Source organism: Halictus rubicundus, chromosome 7 (assembly GCF_050948215.1).
Source record: "Halictus rubicundus isolate RS-2024b chromosome 7, iyHalRubi1_principal, whole genome shotgun sequence".
Taxonomy (NCBI): domain Eukaryota; kingdom Metazoa; phylum Arthropoda; class Insecta; order Hymenoptera; family Halictidae; genus Halictus; species Halictus rubicundus.
In genome coordinates, this window is record NC_135155.1 from 18,441,477 (window position 1) to 18,464,651 (window position 23,175).

At 42.5% G+C, this 23,175-nt stretch overlaps 1 protein-coding gene across 2 annotated transcripts in view; it reads left to right on the forward strand.

Moving 5' to 3' along the window:
• LOC143355780 (uncharacterized) overlaps positions 1 to 23,175 on the forward strand; it is a 326,631-nt gene that overhangs the window by 264,717 nt on the left and 38,739 nt on the right. For both annotated transcript variants that reach the window (XM_076790896.1, XM_076790897.1), the window contains one exon: positions 4,390 to 4,548. In XM_076790896.1, the coding sequence (XP_076647011.1) occupies positions 4,390 to 4,548 (159 nt within the window). The remainder of the gene's footprint in view (positions 1 to 4,389; positions 4,549 to 23,175) is intronic.

The following is a 23,175-nucleotide window of genomic DNA, read 5'->3' on the forward strand; positions in this document are numbered from 1 at the left end:
CAATCGAGATTATTCTTTTTACAAACGGCAATAACTGTTCCATCGTTTTTCACGGACTCGCAAGCTTCCGTCGAAGCTTTTCCAAACGTTTGTGACAGCAAACAAATTGCTATCTGCATTTTTACGCGCGAGAACAGTATTCCGCCCGAAGTAGAGTTAATTCCCGGAGCGTTTTAATTCGAGGCTGACACACGCGTTCGCGAGGATTCGCCACAGCTAGTTTCCGACGCAAGAAAACTCTGGTCGACGTGTTATTTCGCGGCGTGAAAGTCCTGAAACGCCGGACGCGTCTCTTTTGCTCGGCTCTCCCCGTCTCTTCAGCCTTCCAATTTCAATTGTCCGGCGATCTACGCGGGCGAGGCGTATGTGCGCGTTTCCATTAACACTTTCACCGGCAAGGGCGTGCGGCACCGTGGAAAATCGTCCGTCGCGAGCACCCGTTCGCCGGGGAAATCGACAGCCGCCATTTCAAGGATCCATCAGGCAAAAATTAACCACCAACCGTTGGTTCCGCCTTCGAAATTTTATTCGACCCAATAATCAATTATTTTGAAATCTGGAAGAAACTTTGTAACTCGGTAAATCCAGGTTTTTATTTCTGAATTTATTATACAGGGTGAGTCACCTAACGTTTGCACCTCAAATATCTTTGTTGTTTCTAAAGATACGTAAAATATGGTAAGGACGAAGTTGTATGGTACAATGGGGCTGACACGATGCCATGAAAAAATTTTGTTTTTATGTCATTTCTTTTTAGAGACATCAAGGTCACCTTGACTTTTTTCAATGGAACCACCCTTTTCTAAACACCTACAATGATAGTCCGTTTCATTAGGAATGCGGTGACTATATTATTCCAAGGTCATTGAAAGTCAAGGACAGAAAAAACGTATGAAACTTAAATATGGAAGCAGAATACCTGTATTTTATAAATGTATAATTGGGCCATGATTAGCGAATGTTGCTTCGTCCGTGAACAAGACATTAGAAAAAAATGAATGATTTTGAAGCAATCCCGATTGACAAAAGTTAATTCTATTTTGAAAATCATTCCCGTGCAATTCTTGATGGAGCGATACGTGGAACGGATGAAATTTATGTCGGGCCAGAACTCGTATTACGCTACTTCGACGTATGCCTGCTTTCCGGGGAATTTTGCTAAAATATTAATGTTTTTAGTTTCCTCTTCAACGATCGGTACAGAACTAGAGGCGAAACAAATTCTTTGCGAATAATTGATTATTTACGGGTACCCGTAGGAACTTTTCCCCGAAGCAAAATGAAAGTTTTAGCTCGCTCTTTTTCTTCGAAATACCTCTCTCGCAAGCTTCCGCGCTCGCGGAAATTTTTATTCTGCCGGCCAGTTTGCAAAATAAGATTATCAGCCGAAAGTTTCGAAGTTCTTCGCACTTAATTAACAGCGTTTCAAGTGGATTCCGTTAATACAGTTTCTTGCCAAGATGAAAGGTGAAATATCCTCTCTGGAGGCATATCACACAGTGAAATGGATGCTGGTAATATCGGTAACGTTGTAATCGGATTAACGAGTTTGTGCTTCATTAACACTTTGACTGCCATGTCACCCATACGTGGGTGACGGAATTATTTGTCCAGGTTTTAAAATGAATTTTTACGTTAATGTATTCACTGTACCAAATTTGTTTAGGATCTGTAAGAAAGTTGGAGGACAATTCAATATCATGCATTTAACTTTTTGCAATTCTTATTTAGTCAAATAACTTACTTTGATTTTGTGGAATTTTTGAGGTTTCCAGTTTGGCAGTCAAAGTGTTACGAGAGGCCTCGTATCTTTCGATAAATTGGAACAATACGCGAAGTATAAAAATCGAGCCTGACATTTCGCCACCGGGTGCAGAGAGCAACAAGTGCACGCGCGCATCTTTCTCGTTCATGTTTAATGCAAAAGTGTCGGCGGTTTGGTTCGCGAGCTGCGACGAAGGCCGTGACGAGACATGTTAATTGAGAGCCCGGATAAACGTCGCAGCCGGTGAACAATTAAACGATATCACGGCTCCAGGATGGTGACGGTGTCCGGCGCGCGACGATAACCGCGAATGTTTGTATTTCTGCGGGCTTATCGTGCTGTTATCGTCTCCCGGCCAACACGTGGACACTGCGCGATGTACACATAGACACGCGGAGATGCGTAAAACTGTAATCGGAGGGCGGTAAACAATAAATAGAAAACGAGATGTTTGATCTGATTAAACGTTTTCACAGTAGCATTTCACTTTGAGGATATTGGAATACGGCTAGACTTTATTTTCAAACGTGTTTATTCATCTTCATTTATTCTCCGTTCGTAAATAGAAATGGTAGCTTCTCTATCTGTCGTTGAACATCGTGACACGGTGAAATAGAGACGATCGATTGTTTCGTTTATTTTTATTGCTACATATCGGTGAGTGTGTTTGTACAAGTGCAACCTCGATGATCCGACGTGATTGAGGGAAAAACGGATTTTTTTCAGATCATCGGTCTAAACAGAGATTTATTTGAAATATTTCGACGATAGATTGTGAAAAGATGGTCACCCTGTGTATTATCGAAGATCGTAGAAAATTTCGAGCGTCGACATGTGGGTCGTCGGTTGCGCAATCGTCAAAAGCGCTCGCTTTCCGAGAGCGCAACGAGATTTACAATATCGCTGCTCTACATATTAACAATCTGAGGACACGCGGTATAGCGCCGCGCGCGCGGATACACGTTCGAAGCCTCTCCGCCCACGTGATCTCTTTGTCTGCTATTACTAAATCACTCGGTTTAGTCCGTTGCGACAAGACGCAAATGAGACAGCGTGCATAAGCTGCGGGGAGAAGCTATACCGGCGGCCCTTAATTAACAGAAACAAGCGAGCTCGTGGGGAGCGCAGCCACGAGCCCCCGTTTGCGTGCCGCATGCTCCCAAGTTAAACCGTATGATATACGAGCCGCGTAATTGATGCGAAGTGAACGGGTCGCGTTGGATCAACGTAAATGTCACGGGGACTTTTGCCGGTTCGGTGGATGAAATGTTTCTCGGTTGGGAGACGCGTCTGTTTGTCTGCCGATACCGATACCGATACCGATACCGATGTCTGAGAGAGCCCGTGGCTTGCCAGCCTGCGGCCGATCAAAAGAAAACTTGAAAGTCGAGGTCTCGACGAGAAAGGTCGCCTTTTCGCGCTCCCAGCGATTACGCACTGATTATAGTAATTAGCCGGATGGAAAGTGGTTGCTGGTCGCCCGGATCGATGCCGCGATCGAGGCGAACGTGATTGATTTCATTGAACCTGGGGCGGAACGCGCGCGCGCGCGCGCGCGCACCGCACAGTATAATATATCGGACAATATATTCTTCTTACGATCGTCTTATTTTAACTGAACAATTACCCCGTGGATCCTGTCTAGACACATATATATTCCCGTTACCTAGCATTTCTGGTGGATCTCAATTTCTCACCCCCTTTCTGATAGATGCTTCTTCAAACCTCAGATAATCGCGTCTATGAAAAATTAGCTGTAAAAATACTAGTTAGGAACAAAGAGAAAATGTGAACTTTGTGGTCTCAAATGAATCGAGAAATTTGGATCTACCCTGAGTGGCTGCCGAGGTCATCAATCGGTGACGTACCAGATGTTCGAAAAGTATCGACTTTTAATCATAGAAATAACATGTGACGCCAGTAGCATAAAGAGAATAGTACACATTACCCGTACATGCTAATTGGAAAGATAGGATACAATTAAATCAATTATGCAAAAAGTATTACGCAGCTGAGTGCTGCCCACAGGTTAATACATGGCCCCCTGTTGAAAAATAATTATATAATAATTGGAAATATAGAATACAATTATGCAAAAAGTATTACGCAGCTGAGTGCAACCTAGATTAATACATGGCCCTCTGTTGAAAAATAATTATATAATAATTGTAGGATACTTAGCTAACCTTCTACGAAGGTCTTGTCGACAAGATCTGAAGAACGTTTCGACAGTGAATTTTGTATACAATGAACAATATCATTCATTTTCATTCGTGTATCCTGAAACAGACAACTTCTCCGCTAGGCTGATCCCGAGAAACAAAGCAGATCGTTATTATTCGATTCGCCGTGTAGCAAGAGGAGAATGAATGACCGGTGTAGTCCGGGTTTAGGACAAGAAAAGAAAAACAAACAGAAAGCGTAAACGCTCCCACGGAATATTATTTACAATATGATCGGGGTGCATTATTTCGCCGCCGCGCATGGTAGCCATTAAATTTCCCCCTGGTCACGTATTTCATCCATGGGACGCGACGCCGGGTCGCATCCCCTCATTATCATCGACGAAGCTAGCCCCCCGGTCCCGCATTGTACTAACGGTTGTGCCGATATTTCAATTTCAGAGTCCTGGAACGCTGCACAAAGATGTCAGTGGTGCTGGTACCAAGGTCAGCGGGAAGACGGTCGGCAGTGCTGCCACTGCAGCCCTCACCGCGCTATCTGCCATTAATAATACATCCAACACTAGCCGGAACAAGAACAACATCCCCATATCCCAAGAGGTAAGTCCACATATTGTTACGCAAAAATATTATATCGCTCTGCGTATCGCCAGTTAGTTTATAGTTTATATTTAAATGCATCTTTAAATAATTCACTCGACTCGATAGCGAGTTTATTCGAGGAACGACAAGTCATCTAGAGCAATTCAATTTAATTTAGAGGAAGATGATTAAATTTCTTTCGCATATAGTACAGTCATTGAAAATCTTATTAACACTAAACCTACCACAGTCAAATGACCGGTTTTCTATTCCACAATTATTGAAATTGTAGAAACATTTTTAGACGAAATTACTGAATTGACTTCTTTATTTTTCTAATGAAAATCTTATAACGAAAGTCTTCTCCCTTCTATGAGACTTGGTAGGTTTAGGGTTAATATGTTTATCAGGCGAAAACTTGTAAAATTTTAATTCCGTGAATCCGTAAATCTCGATCGGTAAGGCAGTCATGGGGTTAAATAGAAAAATCAGTTTTCCTCTTATTTCCCCTATTTAATAGCGTGTAAAGTTCGGAAACAAATCTTACGCATATGTAGTATCCAGATACGTACACACTCTGGAATTTGTTTCTAACTTTTAAGTTGAAAATCCTAGTTGTAATGATCTAAAAACATCGAAAAAGTCGATAAAACAGATTTGATACGGAAGATCAAGTTCGACGTAATTTTTACAGTAACAGCATCTTGTTGTGAATGTTGTTCTCAAATTTTTGAAAACTTTTTATAAGACGCGTTATTTTCGCGGAAACAATAAGTTGAAACTTTTACCGCTTATTACCACTGTATTTAAAAAATGCTGATCCATTTTGTGGTCTTTTTGCAAGAGAATACCGGATACCAGAATTTCGAAGTTTTTGAGTTTCTCGCTGGAAAAATTGTGCGCGCCCGGTTTCGTTGCCATGCGCGAAGTCAGGCGACTCGCCTTGACTGCCACCGTCTGCCGTTCAATCTGGAACGAATTAAAGAGGCCCGCAACTTTCGAATGATCTCGCATTATTAATAGCGTCAATTTCGACAGTGACTTTATAACGCGTTATCTTTCCTCCCGACAACCAGTAGCGTGATCGAGAGATTTATTCGAAACTGCACTCGCTCCTCGAGAAGCTTCTCTTTTTAGTTTAGATTTTTTCTTTATATTAGAAAATTTATTCGGTCTATGACGTCGTTGGTTCCATAAAAAGATCACGTCATAACGCGATATTCTACTGTGTCCAAAGTAAGGTGAATTTTCTTATAAAATGAAAAATATTTATTCTTTCAAATCAATTTCATCCCCCTCAAATCAACCCTTTGCACTCGAAGTTATTTTAACTCCAAAACGAAACATTTTTTCCAACCTAGAATATTTCCCTTCTACATAGTATATTTTTCATGTTATACATACAAAAATGGTGCAATTAAAATACCGAAGTGTTTAGTGACTTGTTAAATACAAACAAGTTTAATAATGTAAAAAATATTTTGAATAATGGTACAGCAATTTTAGTGTTACCATACCATAATGGTATCAACTTAAGTATGGCCCAAATCCGCGAAGTTGAAATTGAATACTCAGCTTACTTTCTGGACACAATAGTGAATCGAACAGATACGGAATCCTGAAGACACCAAAAATGTGTGAGACCTGGCACCGTCGGTTAATGGAACGTCCGAGGGTAACCGGAAGTTCACTTTGATGGTATAGTCTTCGATATCGTTTCGACGATTACTCGTCTATTCTTCGACGAAGGTTTTCCGGTTCTACAGGTCGGATTGAATAGCGTGATGGGTTCCCGGATGGTTCGTTCGCTTCCCGTTCCCGCGTTCCGGGAAGAATCAGGGATTCATGATTCAGCTTCACCGATCGCGTCGCGTTCCATCCGGTTCGATCGACTAATCCCCGGCCGCCGGCACCGATTATGTGTTTCTTTCACTTATCGTGACCTCGCACGGTTTGCTACGGTTTCCATCATCCCCGCCGTTTGTCTCCTTAACGTTGCTCTCCTTATTTCCCCTCCTCCTTTTCTTTTCTTCTCACCTCCCCCTGTGTTGTTATGCGGCAAAGATGATCGAATTTCGTTGCATCGAGCGGCGTTGCGCAACGCGAGTAATTGTCTGTCGCGTCGCGTTCGCCGCGCCACCGACCACATTCTGTCGATAAAATGGAGGACAATGTTCGAAGCGATCGCGCGAACACGCCAGAACAAGTGTTTCAACATCTTTCGTTCGTTTTTACCACCGTCGACCTTCAATCGCCTCCTTCGCTGCGAACACGATGGCTTCCACGTTTCGAATTGTTCAACTCCGTTCAACCCCTGCACGCTACCCATTGCAATTGAACGGGTTACAAACAATTTAACATATCGGGTTACAATAAAACAGTCTATTCAATTGACCACGGTATCTACCAATTGCCCATCAATTTTGCGTACGCATTATTGGATCTGAACAGCCAACGCTTCGAACAAGCTACCGTACAATTAGAATTTAGATGAAACGTTTGTAATTCTGGGTCAAAATGGATTCGAGTTGACAAGTTTGATAATGTAAAGAATATTTTGAGTAATAATATAGCAATATTCAAGTGAGTCAGAACGTTTGTAATTCTGGGTCAAAATGGATCCCAGTTGACAAATTTGATAATGTCAAGAATAGTTTGAGTAATAATATAGCAATATTCAAGTGAGTCAGAACGTTTGTAATTCTGGGTCAAAATGGATCCCAGTTGACAAATTTGATAATGTAAAGAATATTTCGAGTAATAATATAGCAATATTCAAGTGAGTCAGAACGTTTGTAATTCTGGGTCAAAATGGATCCCAGTTGACAAATTTGATAATGTCAAGAATAGTTTGAGTAATAATATAGCAATATTCAAGTGAGTCAGAACGTTTGTAATTCTGGGTCAATATGGATCCGAGTTGACAAGTTTGATAATGTAAAGAATATTTTGAGTAATAATATAGCAATATTCAAGTGAGTCAGAACGTTTGTAATTCTGGGTCAAAATGGATCCGAGTTGACAAGTTTGATAATCTAAAGAATATTTCGAGTAATAATATAGCAATATTCAAGTGAGTCAGAACGTTTGTAATTCTGGGTCAAAATGCATCCGAGTTGACAAATTTGATAATGTCAAGAATATTTCGAGTAATACTATAGCAATTTTTAAGTGAGTCAGAACGTTTGTAATTCTGGGTTAAAATGGATCCGAGTTGACAAGTTTGATAATGTAAAGAATATTTTGAGTAATAATATAGCAATATTCAAGTGAGTCAGAACGTTTGTAATTCTGGGTCAAAATGGATCCGAGTTGACAAGTTTGATAATCTAAAGAATATTTCGAGTAATAATATAGCAATATTCAAGTGAGTCAGAACGTTTGTAATTCTGGGTCAAAATGGATCCGAGTTGACAAGTTTGATAATGTAAAGAATATTTTTAGTAATAATATAGCAATGTTCAAGTGAGTCAGAACGTTTGTAATTCTGGGTCAAAATGGATCCGAGTTGACAAATTTGATAATGTCAAGAATATTTCGAGTAATAATATAGCAATTTTTAAGTGAGTCAGAACGTTTGTAATTCTGGGTCAAAATGGATCCCAGTTGACAAATTTGATAATGTCAAGAATATTTCGAGTAATAATATAGCAATATTCAAGTGAGTCAGAACGTTTGTAATTCTGGGTCAATATGGATCCGAGTTGACAAATTTGATAATGTCAAGAATATTTCGAGTAATAATATAGCAATTTTTAAGTGAGTCAGAACGTTTATAATTCTGGGTCAAAATGGATCCGAGTTGACAAATTTGATAATGTAAAGAATATTTCGAGTAATAATATAGCAATATTTAAATGAGTCAGAGAGAGAGAGAGAGAGAGAGAGAGAGAGAGAGAGAGAGAGAGAGTGAGAGGGAGAATGCGTGGATAAGACAGTTTCATTTTGTTGCAATTATAGGATATTGTAAACCGAGACCAATTCTTGGCTGTAAGGCTGAACAAAGCAATGTTATTATACAGCAATTTTTCGTGACGTCTTATAGTCGCCATTCGGGTGCTAATGGTTCAAGTAGGAATCGAGACGCAAACACGATCGATCCCTGCAAAACTGTTACCACTTTATTGCTCGAACTTACCTCGCCGCGACCTTGCTATGTCCTTGCGCGAAGGCCTGAAATATGGCTGCCAATTGCGGCGTCGAAACGCAGCCAATCCTCGTAAATCCGCTCGAAGACAAATGGAATCTCGTCACCGGTGAATAACGTTGGAGCCAAGGAATGACGAATTGATTCGTCATCTGTCAACAGCGCGTTAAAACATTGCCCTTCGGGAAACGAACCGTCGGAGCACAACGAAGGTGTATCATTCGTTGAGGTTAGGGTAGGGGGGCAGAAGAATTCTCGATATACGTCAACAACACGGGTCTTGCCAGCGTCGTGTGTCGTCCCTTGAGTGGCGAGGATAATTCCGCGACGTTTATCGTCCAGGCCTCGGCGACACATATAGTAAAATCACTGTGCTTCGCCACCTTTTCGCATGATTTTTCCGCGAATCGTCGTGACTCACGCGCACGTAATTTCGCCGTGATTGAGGCCCCCAGACTGTCGCGTGACGGCACGATAACGCAGCACGCAATTCTCGCGGCAGGATTCAGCAGATTCAGCGGATTATCAGAGACGAAGAAGAAGGCGCGCGGAGGCTAATCGGAAAGTAGTCTCCTTGAAACGTCGCGTCGATCCTCCACGCGATTCTCTTTTGTCCATTCGCGGCCGTGCAGCCGGATCCCATCCTACACTTATGTAAACGAGCAACAACGATACCTTCGACGCCGTAACAACCGTCGTATAAGTAGAAGTCTCGGGCTTGTTCAATTTTCCGAGCCTTCCCGCTGCAACCGTTACCATTTTCATCGGCCGTGTACATTAACCCCCTCTGTCGCCGACGATTGTTTTACTCTTCGCGAGAAGATTACCGGATAATTTTATCCCTGACAATGTTTCCCGACACACGCGAGAAACAACAAGAAGAAAAACTCCTACTCCAGATTGTACTTTCTGCAAATTCGACGTTTCTTAGCAGAAGGACCTAAAGTGAATGCGAACAGAGTCGTGACGTATAAGAAAGTAGTTGCGTTAGGAAATAACTATTGATTAGATCGGCGATTTTACAAATCGACTTGGGAAATTTCATGCTTCGCGATAAAGATCCACAGTTTGCTAACGAGCCTCGCCATGGACGGTGAATGCGCCGAGTCCTCTAGCGTCTGCGCGAATGCGCTCGTCTGCTGGTTTTTATAGAACAGAAATTTAAACACACACCCGCAGGCAGTAATTAGAGTCGAGCGAATTTGAAAGCCGCCGAATTAATTTACGCCGCGATTTCACGTTCGTGTTTGTACGCTTTCAGCGAGCCGGCGAATCGAGAGTAATCCGATATTATTGAGAGGTTGCGGGTTTCACAGATCGCCGATTGAATTCGAATCTTTGTCTCCGCGCGTTCGAATTCAGTATCCCCGGGTCTCTTTCGCGGGACGCGCAGGTGCTGGATCGGATGAACGCGATCAATGCGTCCGCTTTCCAAACTTTCCAACCTGAATGGAACTAGAAATCATTCGGCGCTTTACTTGTGTTACATTAACTTTCGATTTTAGCATGTTGGCAACGACCGACGCGCTATGCCGCCCTGACAGATACAGACTCGAACGGATCGCAAAAGTCGAGCGTGCGAACTTTAGAAAATCAAAACAACCGCCGGCTGCATCGATCATTGCCGGTACTTGAAATTTGATTTACGACTTTCCCGAGGCGTGACTGTCAAATCTAATTACCGCGCGTGGTGTACTGTGCCGCACTAATATCGGCATGACTTTTCCAGGCACCAACATTTGTATCTATTCATGTCTTTGTACTCAACGAATTATGTAAACCACGATCCTGCTCGTTTTAGAATGACATTACGAGGTTCCATAAAACCGTACATGAACGCTTTTTCTATTAGATTTAACCCTTAGCACTCGAATGGCGACTTTAAGGCTCCACTAAAAATTCCTGTATCATTATTCAAAATATTTTTTACATTATTAACCCTTAGCACTCGAATGGTGACTGTAAGGCACCAATAAAAATTGCTGTACCATTATTCAAAATATGTTTTGCATTATTAAATTTATTTGTATTCAATAAATTACTAAACACTTCAGTATTGTACGAGTAAATTGCATCATTTTCGTATGTATAATATGAAAACAAATGTATAGAAGGGAAATATTCTAGGTCGGAAGAAATGTTTCCTTTTGGAGGTAAAATAGTTTCGAGTGCAAAGGGTTAAATTTGTTTGTATTTAATAAATTACTAAACATTTCCTTACTGTACGAGTAAATTGCAACATTTTCGTATTTATAGCATGAAAAAATATATATAGAAAGAAATATTCTAGGTCAGAAGAAATGTTTCATTTTAGAGTTAAAATGGATTCGAGTGCAAAGGGTTAAAGTGATTTTGTAGATAAAAATTCATGGTAGGTCACTTTTCGGCTCAATTTTAAAATCCTATTTCCAGGGAGAAGCTTCCAATTAAGCATTCGTATTTTTCAATATCACAAAATTGATTTTCCAATCAAAAGAGACATTTTGACGACAAGCTTGACCCGCTAAGAAAAAATCATTTCGGTACACAGGTAGCATCCAAGATAAAAAATATTACCGGAACATCTCCTAATTCCCCGTGCATTGGATCATACTTTATTTCAATTAAAATTCCCCAGACACGTCGCAAAAAGCGGTCGATTCTGCGTGGGGAATGATCGAAAACGACCGAATTTGGCAAGTAACCGGTATATATCACAGTTTCTGAGTCTCGTTCCGAGAACTTTTTTCCCCCCGGATTTTTTTGCGCTAGTCGCCACAGGTTTTCTAATTTCGCGGTAATTACACGACTGTTCGTCACGACACGGGAGAAGAAAAGAAACCGAGCCGCCCACGCAGATCCCGTGACATGGATCCACTTAGCGTTTTTTCGCGAACACCGAAAAAAAAAGTAAGGGAACGTGATCGATTGCAGTATACGGCGAACGATTAGCTGGAATCGAATGAGTCAGCGCGTGGAGTTTCTGTCGCGTTTCGAAATTGCCGAGGGAAAAACGTAATCTCGGCGACGGCGGGCGTATTATGTAATATACAAGAATCGTTTATTCCGAGTGTCAGCGAACGCGATTGTTTCGGAATCCGCGAGTGACGCGCGCGCCTAACCGTTACAACCGGGATCCATTTAATCGATTTTATCGCTGCAATTACGTTTTACGACACGCTCGCGCGCGCGCGCGCGCCCCGGATATATTATGTCGGGGAGCATCGCGCTTACTCGGATAACACGTGAACGATAAGAAAATGTAAACATCGCGAGTTTCGGTGCTCTCGGGTTCACATAATTAACGAGGGCTGCGCTTAATCGACGAATTAATTTCTCAATAAAGGGCAGCATCGTTCCGTTGTAGTTTTAGGGACCGGGCGTATTTTGTTTAACCATGCGTGAGCACACTGGGTCGTTTATGTCTGGACGAAAATTTCACTTTTGAATGGGAAAGGAGGGGGGACCCTAATTGTAATCCGTAAAATTTTAATTTTTTTATATACAGGGTGTTTCACCCAGCTCGAGTATCCAAAATATCTCGCTTGCTTTTTAAAAATGTCAGAGGAAAACATTATTGTAAGGCTATGTATATATCAATAGAGACTTAAATAACTAGCCTAGAATGTTTTCAGATTTTTTGAAAAGTGAATACAGCAAAAAAAAAATAGCTCCGGACATAAACGACCCGGAGGTTGCGGAAATGAGTATGCTTCATGGAGGGTCCCTTTAAAATTTAATAAATACCGTTTTATTCTCGTGTGAAATTGAACAAATATTGACTGATATCATTGATTTTTGATTACCGAAATCCCCCCTGCGCTTTTACTCCGTGATGTAAGAAGAATTTCCAGTCGAATACAGTTCTAAAAAAATGTTCAGCCATCTGCGGTGAAAGTGGACGGTTTGTTTGTAAATCTTATTTTAAATACTTCTTTACTTTCTAAAACACGACTCGGTCAATTACTTACCGTGTGTTTTTCCCTTCGAGCGTATGCATGAACACAGTCATTTCGTTTCGTTAAAAAAATTGTTGCTTCGATAGAAACTTCAACTGGCTCTCTTGCGTTGAAACTTGAATCGCGAATTAATTCTGTGTAGGTCTGTCTGCGAATTCGTACGTACAATAATTATAATAAATGACCAACGACACGAAGAGGTGCAACGACACCTGTGAGAAACATCGTTAAAGCTTCTGCGTTATTTGTGATAATAACAATACCAGTACAGTATATTAATTGTGTACTTCGGAGTACAAATTTACAAAATAATGGGGAACATTATACGGTTTTAATGAATGCAATCGCGAGATGTAATACAACGCTGTTGATCAACGGAAATGCGTATTTGTTGTAAACCAATGAAATATCTAACAAATATTCGAATAGGGTCTTAAAAGCGCATTGAAAAGATCAAACATCTAAGAAACGTGTTCCGTGAAAACGGGCGGGGTATCTGTGAACGTGTCGCCACTTTGTGGTATCGCTTGCGTATAGTCCTTTCACCTTATCAACATTGTTATAGCACCGATAACGCGGCGACACGGTGAAAATTTTCCTATACTCTCGCGGGCGGATGAAATACGCGCGGCGACTCTCGGGCATGTTAATAGACTTGTCGTTTTACGCAGTGTGTCACGTGCGTCGTGCAAGCACAGGAAGGCTTCGCATAAACCATAAACGGGCTGCCAGTGTAACTCGATCGGCCGGCATTGTATCTCGGATTTCGCGATAGCATAAATATGCTACCTGCGCGCCGGCCCAATGTTAACGATCCTAGGGAAAAGTAACATAACGCCGGGGACAGTTTCTGCGCACGTTTCTATCTCCTCGACGCGTCGGTGCAAGCCAGCCTTATTCAGAATCGCTATTATGTCACTTTTATATCTTCCTGCTACATTCGAATGTGACACTATACTTCCTCAACGCGCTGATATAGTTTCGATTATTCGAACCAGAAATTGATTCGAGATAGTAACCATTTTCAGGTCTCTTCTTTACAAAATTTTTCTACTGCTATAAACTTCACCTTGGCAACCCAGAAATTTTTCACTTTTTACTACAGAACCCTGTACACCCTGACGAGAGAATACCAAAAATCGATGTTTTGCGGCGAGGAATTCACTGGTGGAGAAGTTATGCGTGTTTAAAGCGGGTGATTACTACATTGGAATTCCGGTTCGCGTAACTACATTACCTGTTCGATCGATGCGGCAGCGAACATGTTGAAACAGCGATTCTCCATCGAATGGAAAAGAAATGTGTCCGTCAAACGAGGTAAACGGTATTGTCGACGGAATCGAAACTCGATCGATCAATTTCCCGCGACCTTCGTTAACGCGGTGTCAGGTCGCGGTATTCGCTGTGTAAGCCGTTCGGTGGATTACGAAAATTCTTGCCCAATAATCCGAACATCGTCGCCATCTTTGGCTTCCCCTAAAACCGGCGCAGAAATTTGGTAGCGTCGCATAATCGTCGAGGAGTTAACCGGCCCGCGGGTTGCACGGTGTTACAAGGGACGCGAGAGACTCGCGGCATACTTGTGCCGAGGAAAACAAAAGGCTTCGTTGCGAGCGTAACCTAAAACTCCGCGCGGTTATTATTCGCTGGCCGGAGAGCTCCGTAATAAATGTAATCACGGCTTGTAATTCGCCGAAGGCGTACACGGGATCGCGAACCGGCTGGGTGACTGGCGCAATTAATCCTCGCCGTTCGCAGCGCGCGGGCATTAGTCATGGAGCAGAGCTGAGAGTAAAATACTATTGCAAATAGCAAACAGTAAATAGTCTATTTCATTTGCAATCGCACGTGCACTTTTTTGACCCGCATTGAAAGGGCCCGGTCTTTGCGATAAGGTAGAGTGACTACATTACCGACAAAAATGGTTTTACGCGCCTCAAGTTTTCGTCCTTATATGAGAATATTTCGTGGCTGGTAAAGGGCTCGTTCGGAAGAGGAAGGTTCAATCTAGTGCACGCTGGTCACCAGCTGCCGAGATTATGCAGATATTTGGTAATACAAGCGTTAGAAGTAGGCTTGATCCAATTTAAGGATCTTCGTAAATTCGCGATAAGGTAGAGTGACTACATTACCGACAAAAAATGGTGACAAGTTTAGTCAGAGACTTAGGACCCGTCGGATCAAGACCAAGACGGATCTTAATCTTTAGAATTGTAGTTTCTAACACTCTAATTATAGAATAAATTACGAAAATAATTTGGGGCAAGAACAGCGGAAAAAGTGCAGCATAAAATGAAACAAATAAACACGGGCTTCGAGAATGTTCTACTTTGGAGGTAATCTTTGAGGATCTTCCGTTTGATTATCATTTTCGTTGAATAGTCCAAGAAAGCAGAAACATCGTCGTTACCCTAGAATTAAATGCTTCTCGCTAGATCGTATCTGCAACATCTGAAAAAAATTCTTTCGCAATTCTTGTCTTTCTTTTCGCGGGGAATGGAGATCGAGCACACGAACTAGCGCGTTAAAAAAAAATATAGGGCTTCGCTCGGAATACTTCGCGGCTGAAAATATGAAAGTATAATGGCGACATAGAAAGTTTAAGCTGGCGCGTAACGCAACGTTTAATCGCGCTACAAATTTTCTCCCTTTGGTCTCGCGCCTTCGAAGATACCGTGCCGTTGTCTAACTTTTTCATTTGTAACAATCTACGTTCGCCTTGGAGACTGATTACAGTGTTCGAACGATAGTACGCGCGGAAAGGTTCATTATCGGATACAAAAACGATACAAAATGTGTTACAACTACGCTACCGTTGGAAATTCGAATAGTTTCCTGCTGACTGTACAATAACTTGGCTTTTTCAACGCCATTTCAAATATGTGTATATAGGTCAACGAAAAGCCGCAGCAAGATTAACTACAGTTACAATTTATTCAAGAGGATAAGCAAATGTTATTTTACTACCAACCTTTAGGATTTTTTTTTCCAATGGACATTTTTTCGTTTTTTTTTGTTTTTGTAAATTTAAATAGTAAATTGAATACCGGTGCGCAACAGACGGACCACACAGGCGTGGAATTTCCAAATATTTTAGAGACACCCAGATTTCGTATAAAAACATTTTACACGTCGTCGAATTTTGCTTTTTACCGCACATTTGTACCGAATTCAGCGTCGCCAGGTGCTATACAGAATTTCGTGAACTTCAAAAAACTTGAAAACCATGAAAATTGACATTCCCTCAAAGTACAGTAAAGTCTTGATTCAAGCCGAACAGAGCTACACGATCTTAGTCGGTTCGCCTAATCCCCGCGTTTGCGAGACAAAATAGTATCCCTACACGATCTATGTCACAGCACGGACCCGAGGATTGGTCTTAGATCAAGACTTCACCGTATACATTTCATCTTTAAGGGAAATTAGAGTGGGGGAACAAGTCTTGATCTGGCGACACACTGGCCGTGCACGATCTATGCCACAGCACGGACCCGAGGATAGGGCTTAGATCAAGACTTCGCTGTAATTGCTTAAAACTTTCTGTCGTTGACGAGTTAAAGTTCGAATTAGTTAAAAATCCCAAGACCTCACAGTTTTAGTCGAGCAAATAAGCGCAACCCTGTTTCCTCTCACGAAACAGTTTGGTCCTTTATTTTCTCCAAAGATAAGGTGATCGTAACTATTAAAAAGCAGAGGATCAAACTATTCGGAGCACGACGGGCAAACATAAACAAAATCTTGATAGAAATTAGCTCCGGTAACGCGAACGAAGTTGCGGGCGACTTGAGGCCGCGAGCGTGTGCACGACCTTATTATCGAGCGGACAAATGAATATCTCCATTAGCATAGGCATAAGCACACCCGAGAGACCCACATATGCACAGCCGCATAAAGTCAAAGTGCGTATGGAGATAACGGTACGTACACCGTCACGTCGCGGCGGTGCGCGTGCGACGCACGCGTCTGTGTGTAGACTGCGTCGGCATCGGCGTCGACGAAAGCGTAGGTGAAGAGAAAACGCTGCGTTTTCTAAGGTTGCCCCCTCGTGACCAGACCAGGCAAGACCAGACGAGACGAAGAGAGGAGGCTGGAGGGCCAGAAGGATTCGACGGACACGGCAAATCGCTAATCAACGCGACCGTGATTTTCTGACACCGCTTCGAGGCGCTGTCCGTCCGTCGCGACGCGGACAAGACGTGCGGACCTGTGTACGCTCGGAACCGCTTACCGTTCCGCCTCTAATTGACTTACTTTGCCGCGCCTCGTTACTCGTTCCGAGATTTTTCTCATCCATCCCGGAGAGCGCGCCGATTTTTCGAAAAACTGGCACAAAAATCAATGTCGCCCCAGAACTCGATTTATTGGGAGTATCGCTTAAATAATAATATTAAACGTAGCTTTTAACCTTTGCAAATAGTTGTATCTTCCTTGTCTAGTAAATAATAATTGCTGGAAATTACAGAGAAAATACTAGAGGTTGCTGTTTCGGGTATGGTTCTCCTGGAATCATAATTTTGTCACTCCGATGAATTTAACACTAGGTTTACGGGACCCGTCAAAATGACGGGTTCTCTAATATTTTTAATTTGCAATTGTTAAGTCTCTAAAGATACATCCATGAGGAATTATTCAACAAATTTATTTCTTTGGGTATGTTATTTAAAAAAAAATGGCTAAAAATTTGGGCAACATATTCTTGTTTGTTTTATAACGTAATGTAAAATAGTCACTTTTAGTGCTGCATGAACCTAGTGTTAAGCATAATATTTTGGGAGAGTATTTCTACACTTTTAAAAAATGCAATAAATCGATTTTTCTATGAAATGCATGAAATCGTTAAAAGCTCTCGTATTAAAAGGAAATGATGCTATAATACATTATCATAATAGATGACGCTCAGTTGTTCGAAACTGAGTGGATAACTGTTCCGATCGTTGAAGCATGGTCGCAAGCTTCTTCGACGCTGATCAGAAGTGAAGTCTGAACTCTGAAGTCTTAACTTCCGCGATCTCCCTTCTAGGTCCGATGTTTGTTTACCGTTAAAAGTGGTAGGTTTCTCGTGTCCTCGTCGGTCCCAGGCCCCAGTTACGTTTCTTCATCGTTCCCAGTGGGAACGCCAAGATGGTTTTCATCGTTTCTTTGAAAATGTTTAGGGAAACGTATTAAGACTTCGGATACGTGACCCTTTCCTCGAAATAATAGCGTCCGAAGATAGCTTTCCGATGTGGGGGTGATTCGTGGGAACCCGGCGAGTCGCCGAGCAACGGGTTCGCAATGAAACCCTGTAGATCGCCGCTAGAAATCTGCGAAACACAATTACCTGGCATTTGTTGCGCAACCGTGAACCGGGATCCTGGGATGCTTGCACGGAGATGATACGCTGATCTCTTTAACGGGCCTGTTATTGTGAATCGAAGGGGTACCTCGTCGTGACCGGGAAATCCAATATTTTCAGTTCAAGGTGATCCGGAGGCGACTGGTAGATTGGTATAAAAGCGGAGCGAACCGCGTTTTGGAAATACAGTGAAATCTCGTTGTACGTCAGTCCCGCCGTTCTTTTAACTGACACGAATACGAAATCGGAGGTTCTCTCGTCGCATTTGAAATACACTGGTCATCCCGCAAACCTAAGAGTCATAACCGTCTACAAGTCATAAGAAACCTGTGACCGCTAAGCGCTAGTGACAAGAAGACTTTAAAATGAAAAATTTAACTGCTTTGTTATTAATTATTTTCTCATGAGACTTTCGCCAATATATTTCTGGCATTATTCCGATTGAAATGATACCAAACGCGATAGAATTCGGATCACATTTACACTAATTTTCCGTTAATGTAATTGTTACGGGAAGACTTCCATCGTTCATTACGCACGTAAATATCGTCGGAATTATATCATATTTGGTTTCATTTTAATCAGAAAAATGCCACGAATGTTCCGGTAAAAGTTTCATAAGAAAATGACGAAAAATAAAGAAGTTTTGTAATTGGATTAGTAGTGGTCTTCCGGTCTCACACCGATATAGCCGACAATGTTGCGACGGCTCTCGAGCTTCGACCAGTCACCGCGGTGGTGTGAGTTTTTCCACTGACTTCAAATCGTAAGGTTGCCACTGTCATACAACGAGAATTCACTGTATACGTCAACAACACCGTTATGTTTACACTCCTCGGCGTCCGAGGCTTCTCGAGCCTCGAAGCACCTGACGGGGTATACCCCGCGATAGTGGGGATAATTCCGCGACGTTTATCATCCACGCCTTGGCGACATATATAGAGAAATCGCTAATGTTGAAACGTTCATGTCGAATCGCCTCCGTCTTCGCGGATAAACGAAATTTCTCTGTATAATATTCTCTGTGATATATCAACGGAAGGTGGACGTCTTCGATATGGAGAAGCGTGTTCGCTGAAAAGAAGGAAAAACATATTTACTCGGAGGAAGCGGTTAGTGTTCGCATTGCGAGAACAATCGAAGATTTGCGGAGATGATAGCGCGCGTTGCTTCACTCCGGCCGGATTGCTCGCGTTATCTCGTTTAAATGATCATTGTCGATTGAGACGTGAATATAAATATAGAAAAGTGGAACTGGGTTGATCAGTTGCGCCTTTGAAGATGGCGATAAGATATCGACGCGGTATCTCTCGGGTCCGTGGAAAAGGGGATACAGGCCGGCCACAGGCCATATCGGCGATGAACCTAACGAGTCGACCTAAAATCGTGACTCTTTTGTTTCGGCTACGGGGAAAACTGTAATCGGCCGTAGAATTTCCGTACGTACGGTTACGAAGCAAGAACACGGAAATTATAGTGGACAGAGAGAGAGAGAGAGAGAGAGAGAGAGAGAGAGAGAGAGAGAGAGAGAGAGAATAGAGATGTGTATGTCGCATTCGAGATTCACTTAGGCGGAAATTGATTTCGAAAGGTCGTCGAAAGTTAATTCCGCCGGCTAACCTACCATTCAGTTCTGTCGGATGTGTGCTATCGATGATTCGATTCGTTGCCGTCCACTTTAACGCGTTTTAATGAATAACAATTTTCTCCGGTGTTCCACGGCACGGTTTACGCGAGAACTTAGCAGCCGGTCGTCAATATGATTTACAGCCGAATCATAAGTTCAGTTCCAATTTACGTTCGAATCGGGTACAATTATCGGATGCAATTTTTTTTTTTCGTTTCCATTTACGATACCGTGCACGGCGTATCGTCGAATTAGACCTTACGCGCGTGAAGATAGTAGTCCCGGTACTACTTTCGGCATTAAAATGATCGAATTCACGGGTCTTGTACTAACGCACTGCGAAGATAATTTCAATAAACTTGATTTACAGTTGGTATTAAACGGGCTGCATGTATTTACACAGTTTTAAACAGCTCGAATCGCGATTGGCAGAAAGATAATTCCGGGTGTATGCACGAAGGATCAAATCTTTTACGGGCAGATTTGTAAAAGTATCGCAGAAGCAATCGAGTTTGAAGATAATTACGACTCGATACGCGTTGGGGCGCGATTAGAGATTTTTCTGCAGCGAGAGTGTGCATTCGCAGCTGGTATGTAGATGATCGAAAGTGAGCAATTTAATAGAGAGCCCTATCGGGGAGGAGCGATCGCTTACAGCTGCGTTCCCAGTTATTGCGCATGCGATAGATGCACGGACACGTAGTTACAAATCGTTACAATTACGTCTTTGTAAACGTCGCTTGACGCCGGTAAGTGGCCAGTAGGCATGCGTGGCCTAACCGACAAAAGGACAATGAACCATGCAAGTAGCTCCGGCACCGTCCGTCGGTTCGAGATAACCAGTTTCGGTTATCAGCGAAATTACCCGCCGCGTATCCGCGTTCGACGCCACGACGAGCTCGTTGCCTTCAAGGTTTCCGAACTTTGTAGAAAAATAACACTCGCGTTGCCATAACCATGCAACACGAATCCATTTCTACGATACTCCACCAGTAATTATACTGTGAACGAAATTCGTTTAAACGCACGTAAGATAACAAGGATTTTCGGGCTCGAAATTTTAACAAGGAGCATGTAATAATAACTGAAGATTATAAATATATTTATGTACCATGAGATCTGTACGCATATATTTGCCTAAACATTTATGTAAAAATTTTTGCGATCAAAACCATATTTCTACGGCGAAATTAGTTTAAATTCAAATTCGAATACACGGTACATTAAGATTCAACCATATGAACGGATAAACGATAATTATTCTGCTGATATAATTTCTGTCCACAAATTCTTGAAAAAATTAATATCACCTAAAAGAAACATTAGGCATCTTTCTGGATTCAAAGTTTTACCATATAAACGGACAAAGGACAATTACTCTACTGGTACAATTTGTTCATAAATGTTCTACGGCATCCATCCTGCAACAAACCGCATAAGAGAAACGACTGTGTGTCGTGTTTTACGACTGAGAAAAAGTTCACTTACCTTTAAACAATCGTACAAATAAACCAAAGATATGAACCAACGTTTCCTCGTTTGAGTTTCCAAAAAAAAAAAAAATTGAATTTGATTGTTCATCCGGTGCGCGTACACTCGAGTTCCATTTAATTCGCAAACAAAAGCCCGCCCGTCGCTCGAGTCAATGTTTGTACACATCATTGAAAGACGTTGATAATGAACTCGAGGGGTTTCGCAATTAGTTTCTCGTCGAAGGAATCTTCGGAAGATCGTCGAAGAAGATGACGCCTTTCATTGCCGGGGGAACTGCCTCCGTCACGTAACGAAGACAATCGTTCCCCATCGATATTCAACCGCCAACTGTATCGAGAAAAATGACGACGCCGAAGCGCGCGTAAACGCATTGTCCAGGTGGGCAAGGCGTAAAACACGTCCTTCGTATGCGTCGGCCGCGCACGGAGATGCATATTGTTCGCCGTGTAAACGAGCGAACGGGCTGCCGGAAGTCACGTGACCGGCCCTCCCGCGAGGCCCCACCGGAAACCGTGTCGATAGATACGATCCTTCGCGTGGACTCCGTCTGCCTTCGATTACATAAGCCAGAACAAGCGTGTTCGAATCTAGCGAAAACAAAAGGTTCGACACCGGGAACCGCTAAGGGATGGCGTACAATAGATACAAATTTTTTTCTTTCTTTTGGGAAATTACGAATTACAAAAATGTTCTAATCGTTGAAACCGTGAAATAAATCGTAGTGCAAACGGATTAGAGGGCACGCTTCGATGAATAATCGAAATTTCAGCCTCTCGCGCGGAAGCGTCGCGTCGATAAAATTTTCTTGCTTATCTGCTTCCTCGATCGAGAATCGACGAGAATCATCGGAATGGTTCTATTAACCCCGTGAACTCCTCGGGGACGATAACGGGACACGCGTGACCCAGCCAGTCTGCGCGTTTCTCCTCTGGGCGGAGTAAAATTGAGGGGAACCTTCGTGTAACAAGCTAAAAATTAGGCGATCGTAGGAAACGGCGACAGTAATTATTTGTCTGATAACTCGAAAAGAAAAAGATAATTTGTCGTACTTTCTTCGATCTTCGTAGATTCGCGATAAGGTAGAGCGACTACATTACCGACAAAAAATAGTTTCACGCGCCTCAAGTTTTCGTCCTTATATGAGGATATTTTGTCGCTGGTAAAGGGCTCGTTCGAAAGAGGAAGGTTCAATCTAGCGCACGCTGCATCTCGAGTCTGTGTCTGACGGCTGCGAATGGAAATTATTAATTAAAAAGTCACGTGACCCCCAAAAACAGTAAAGAAGCCTCGTCGTAAATCTTGACGAAATGACATTCGTATAACCTGAACAGGTATTATTCCGCGATGAAGTCGCGGAAAGTCTCCGAGGTCGCAGGGTTGAAATATTTTTGATAAATCGCCCTCGAAGCACTCCGCCACCTGATACCACGACCCTGGGCGCAGCGCGCCGCCATCTTTGCGAAGACTGCAGGCGGTAACACCGCTCCCTCGGTCAAGGTCCCCCGCAAAAAGCTTAATTATCGGAGACGGACAACGATAGAAGGCCGCGCGATCGCAGAGATCGCCGAGATTTATGTGCAAAGTTTTAATAACGCGGAAGATGCAATTTCGACTGGCGGTTCAGCCGCATCGGCCCATGCCGGAGAGAACAGCACTCGTCTTTAATTAGCGGAGTGCCTGACAGCTGAACCACTTGACCCCGCTTGCACGTGAACAAGAATCGATGTCATTCGCTCTCGAGCGCCACCCTAGGCTTCGTTAACCCCTCCTCGGATTTTCGACTTTAGTTTTATGCCTCATTCGTTTAATCCCCTATGCTTGATTGGTGCGCGTGCTGCGACCGTGACATCGATAAGTTATATAATTAGAATCTGTATTTGATGCGTTTATGTCGTTTCCATTTTCGTTGAGATGCGAAATATACCTCGATGGAGAAAAGACCTTTCGTCGATCCTAATTTATACGAGAATTTAAATTCGGTGAAAAATATGTAGCATGCATTGTATTCGGATTTTGTTAACCCTTTGCACTCGAATGGCCGACCTTTAAGGCGTCACTAAAACTTGCTGTAGCATTATTCAGAATATCTTTTACATTATTCAAA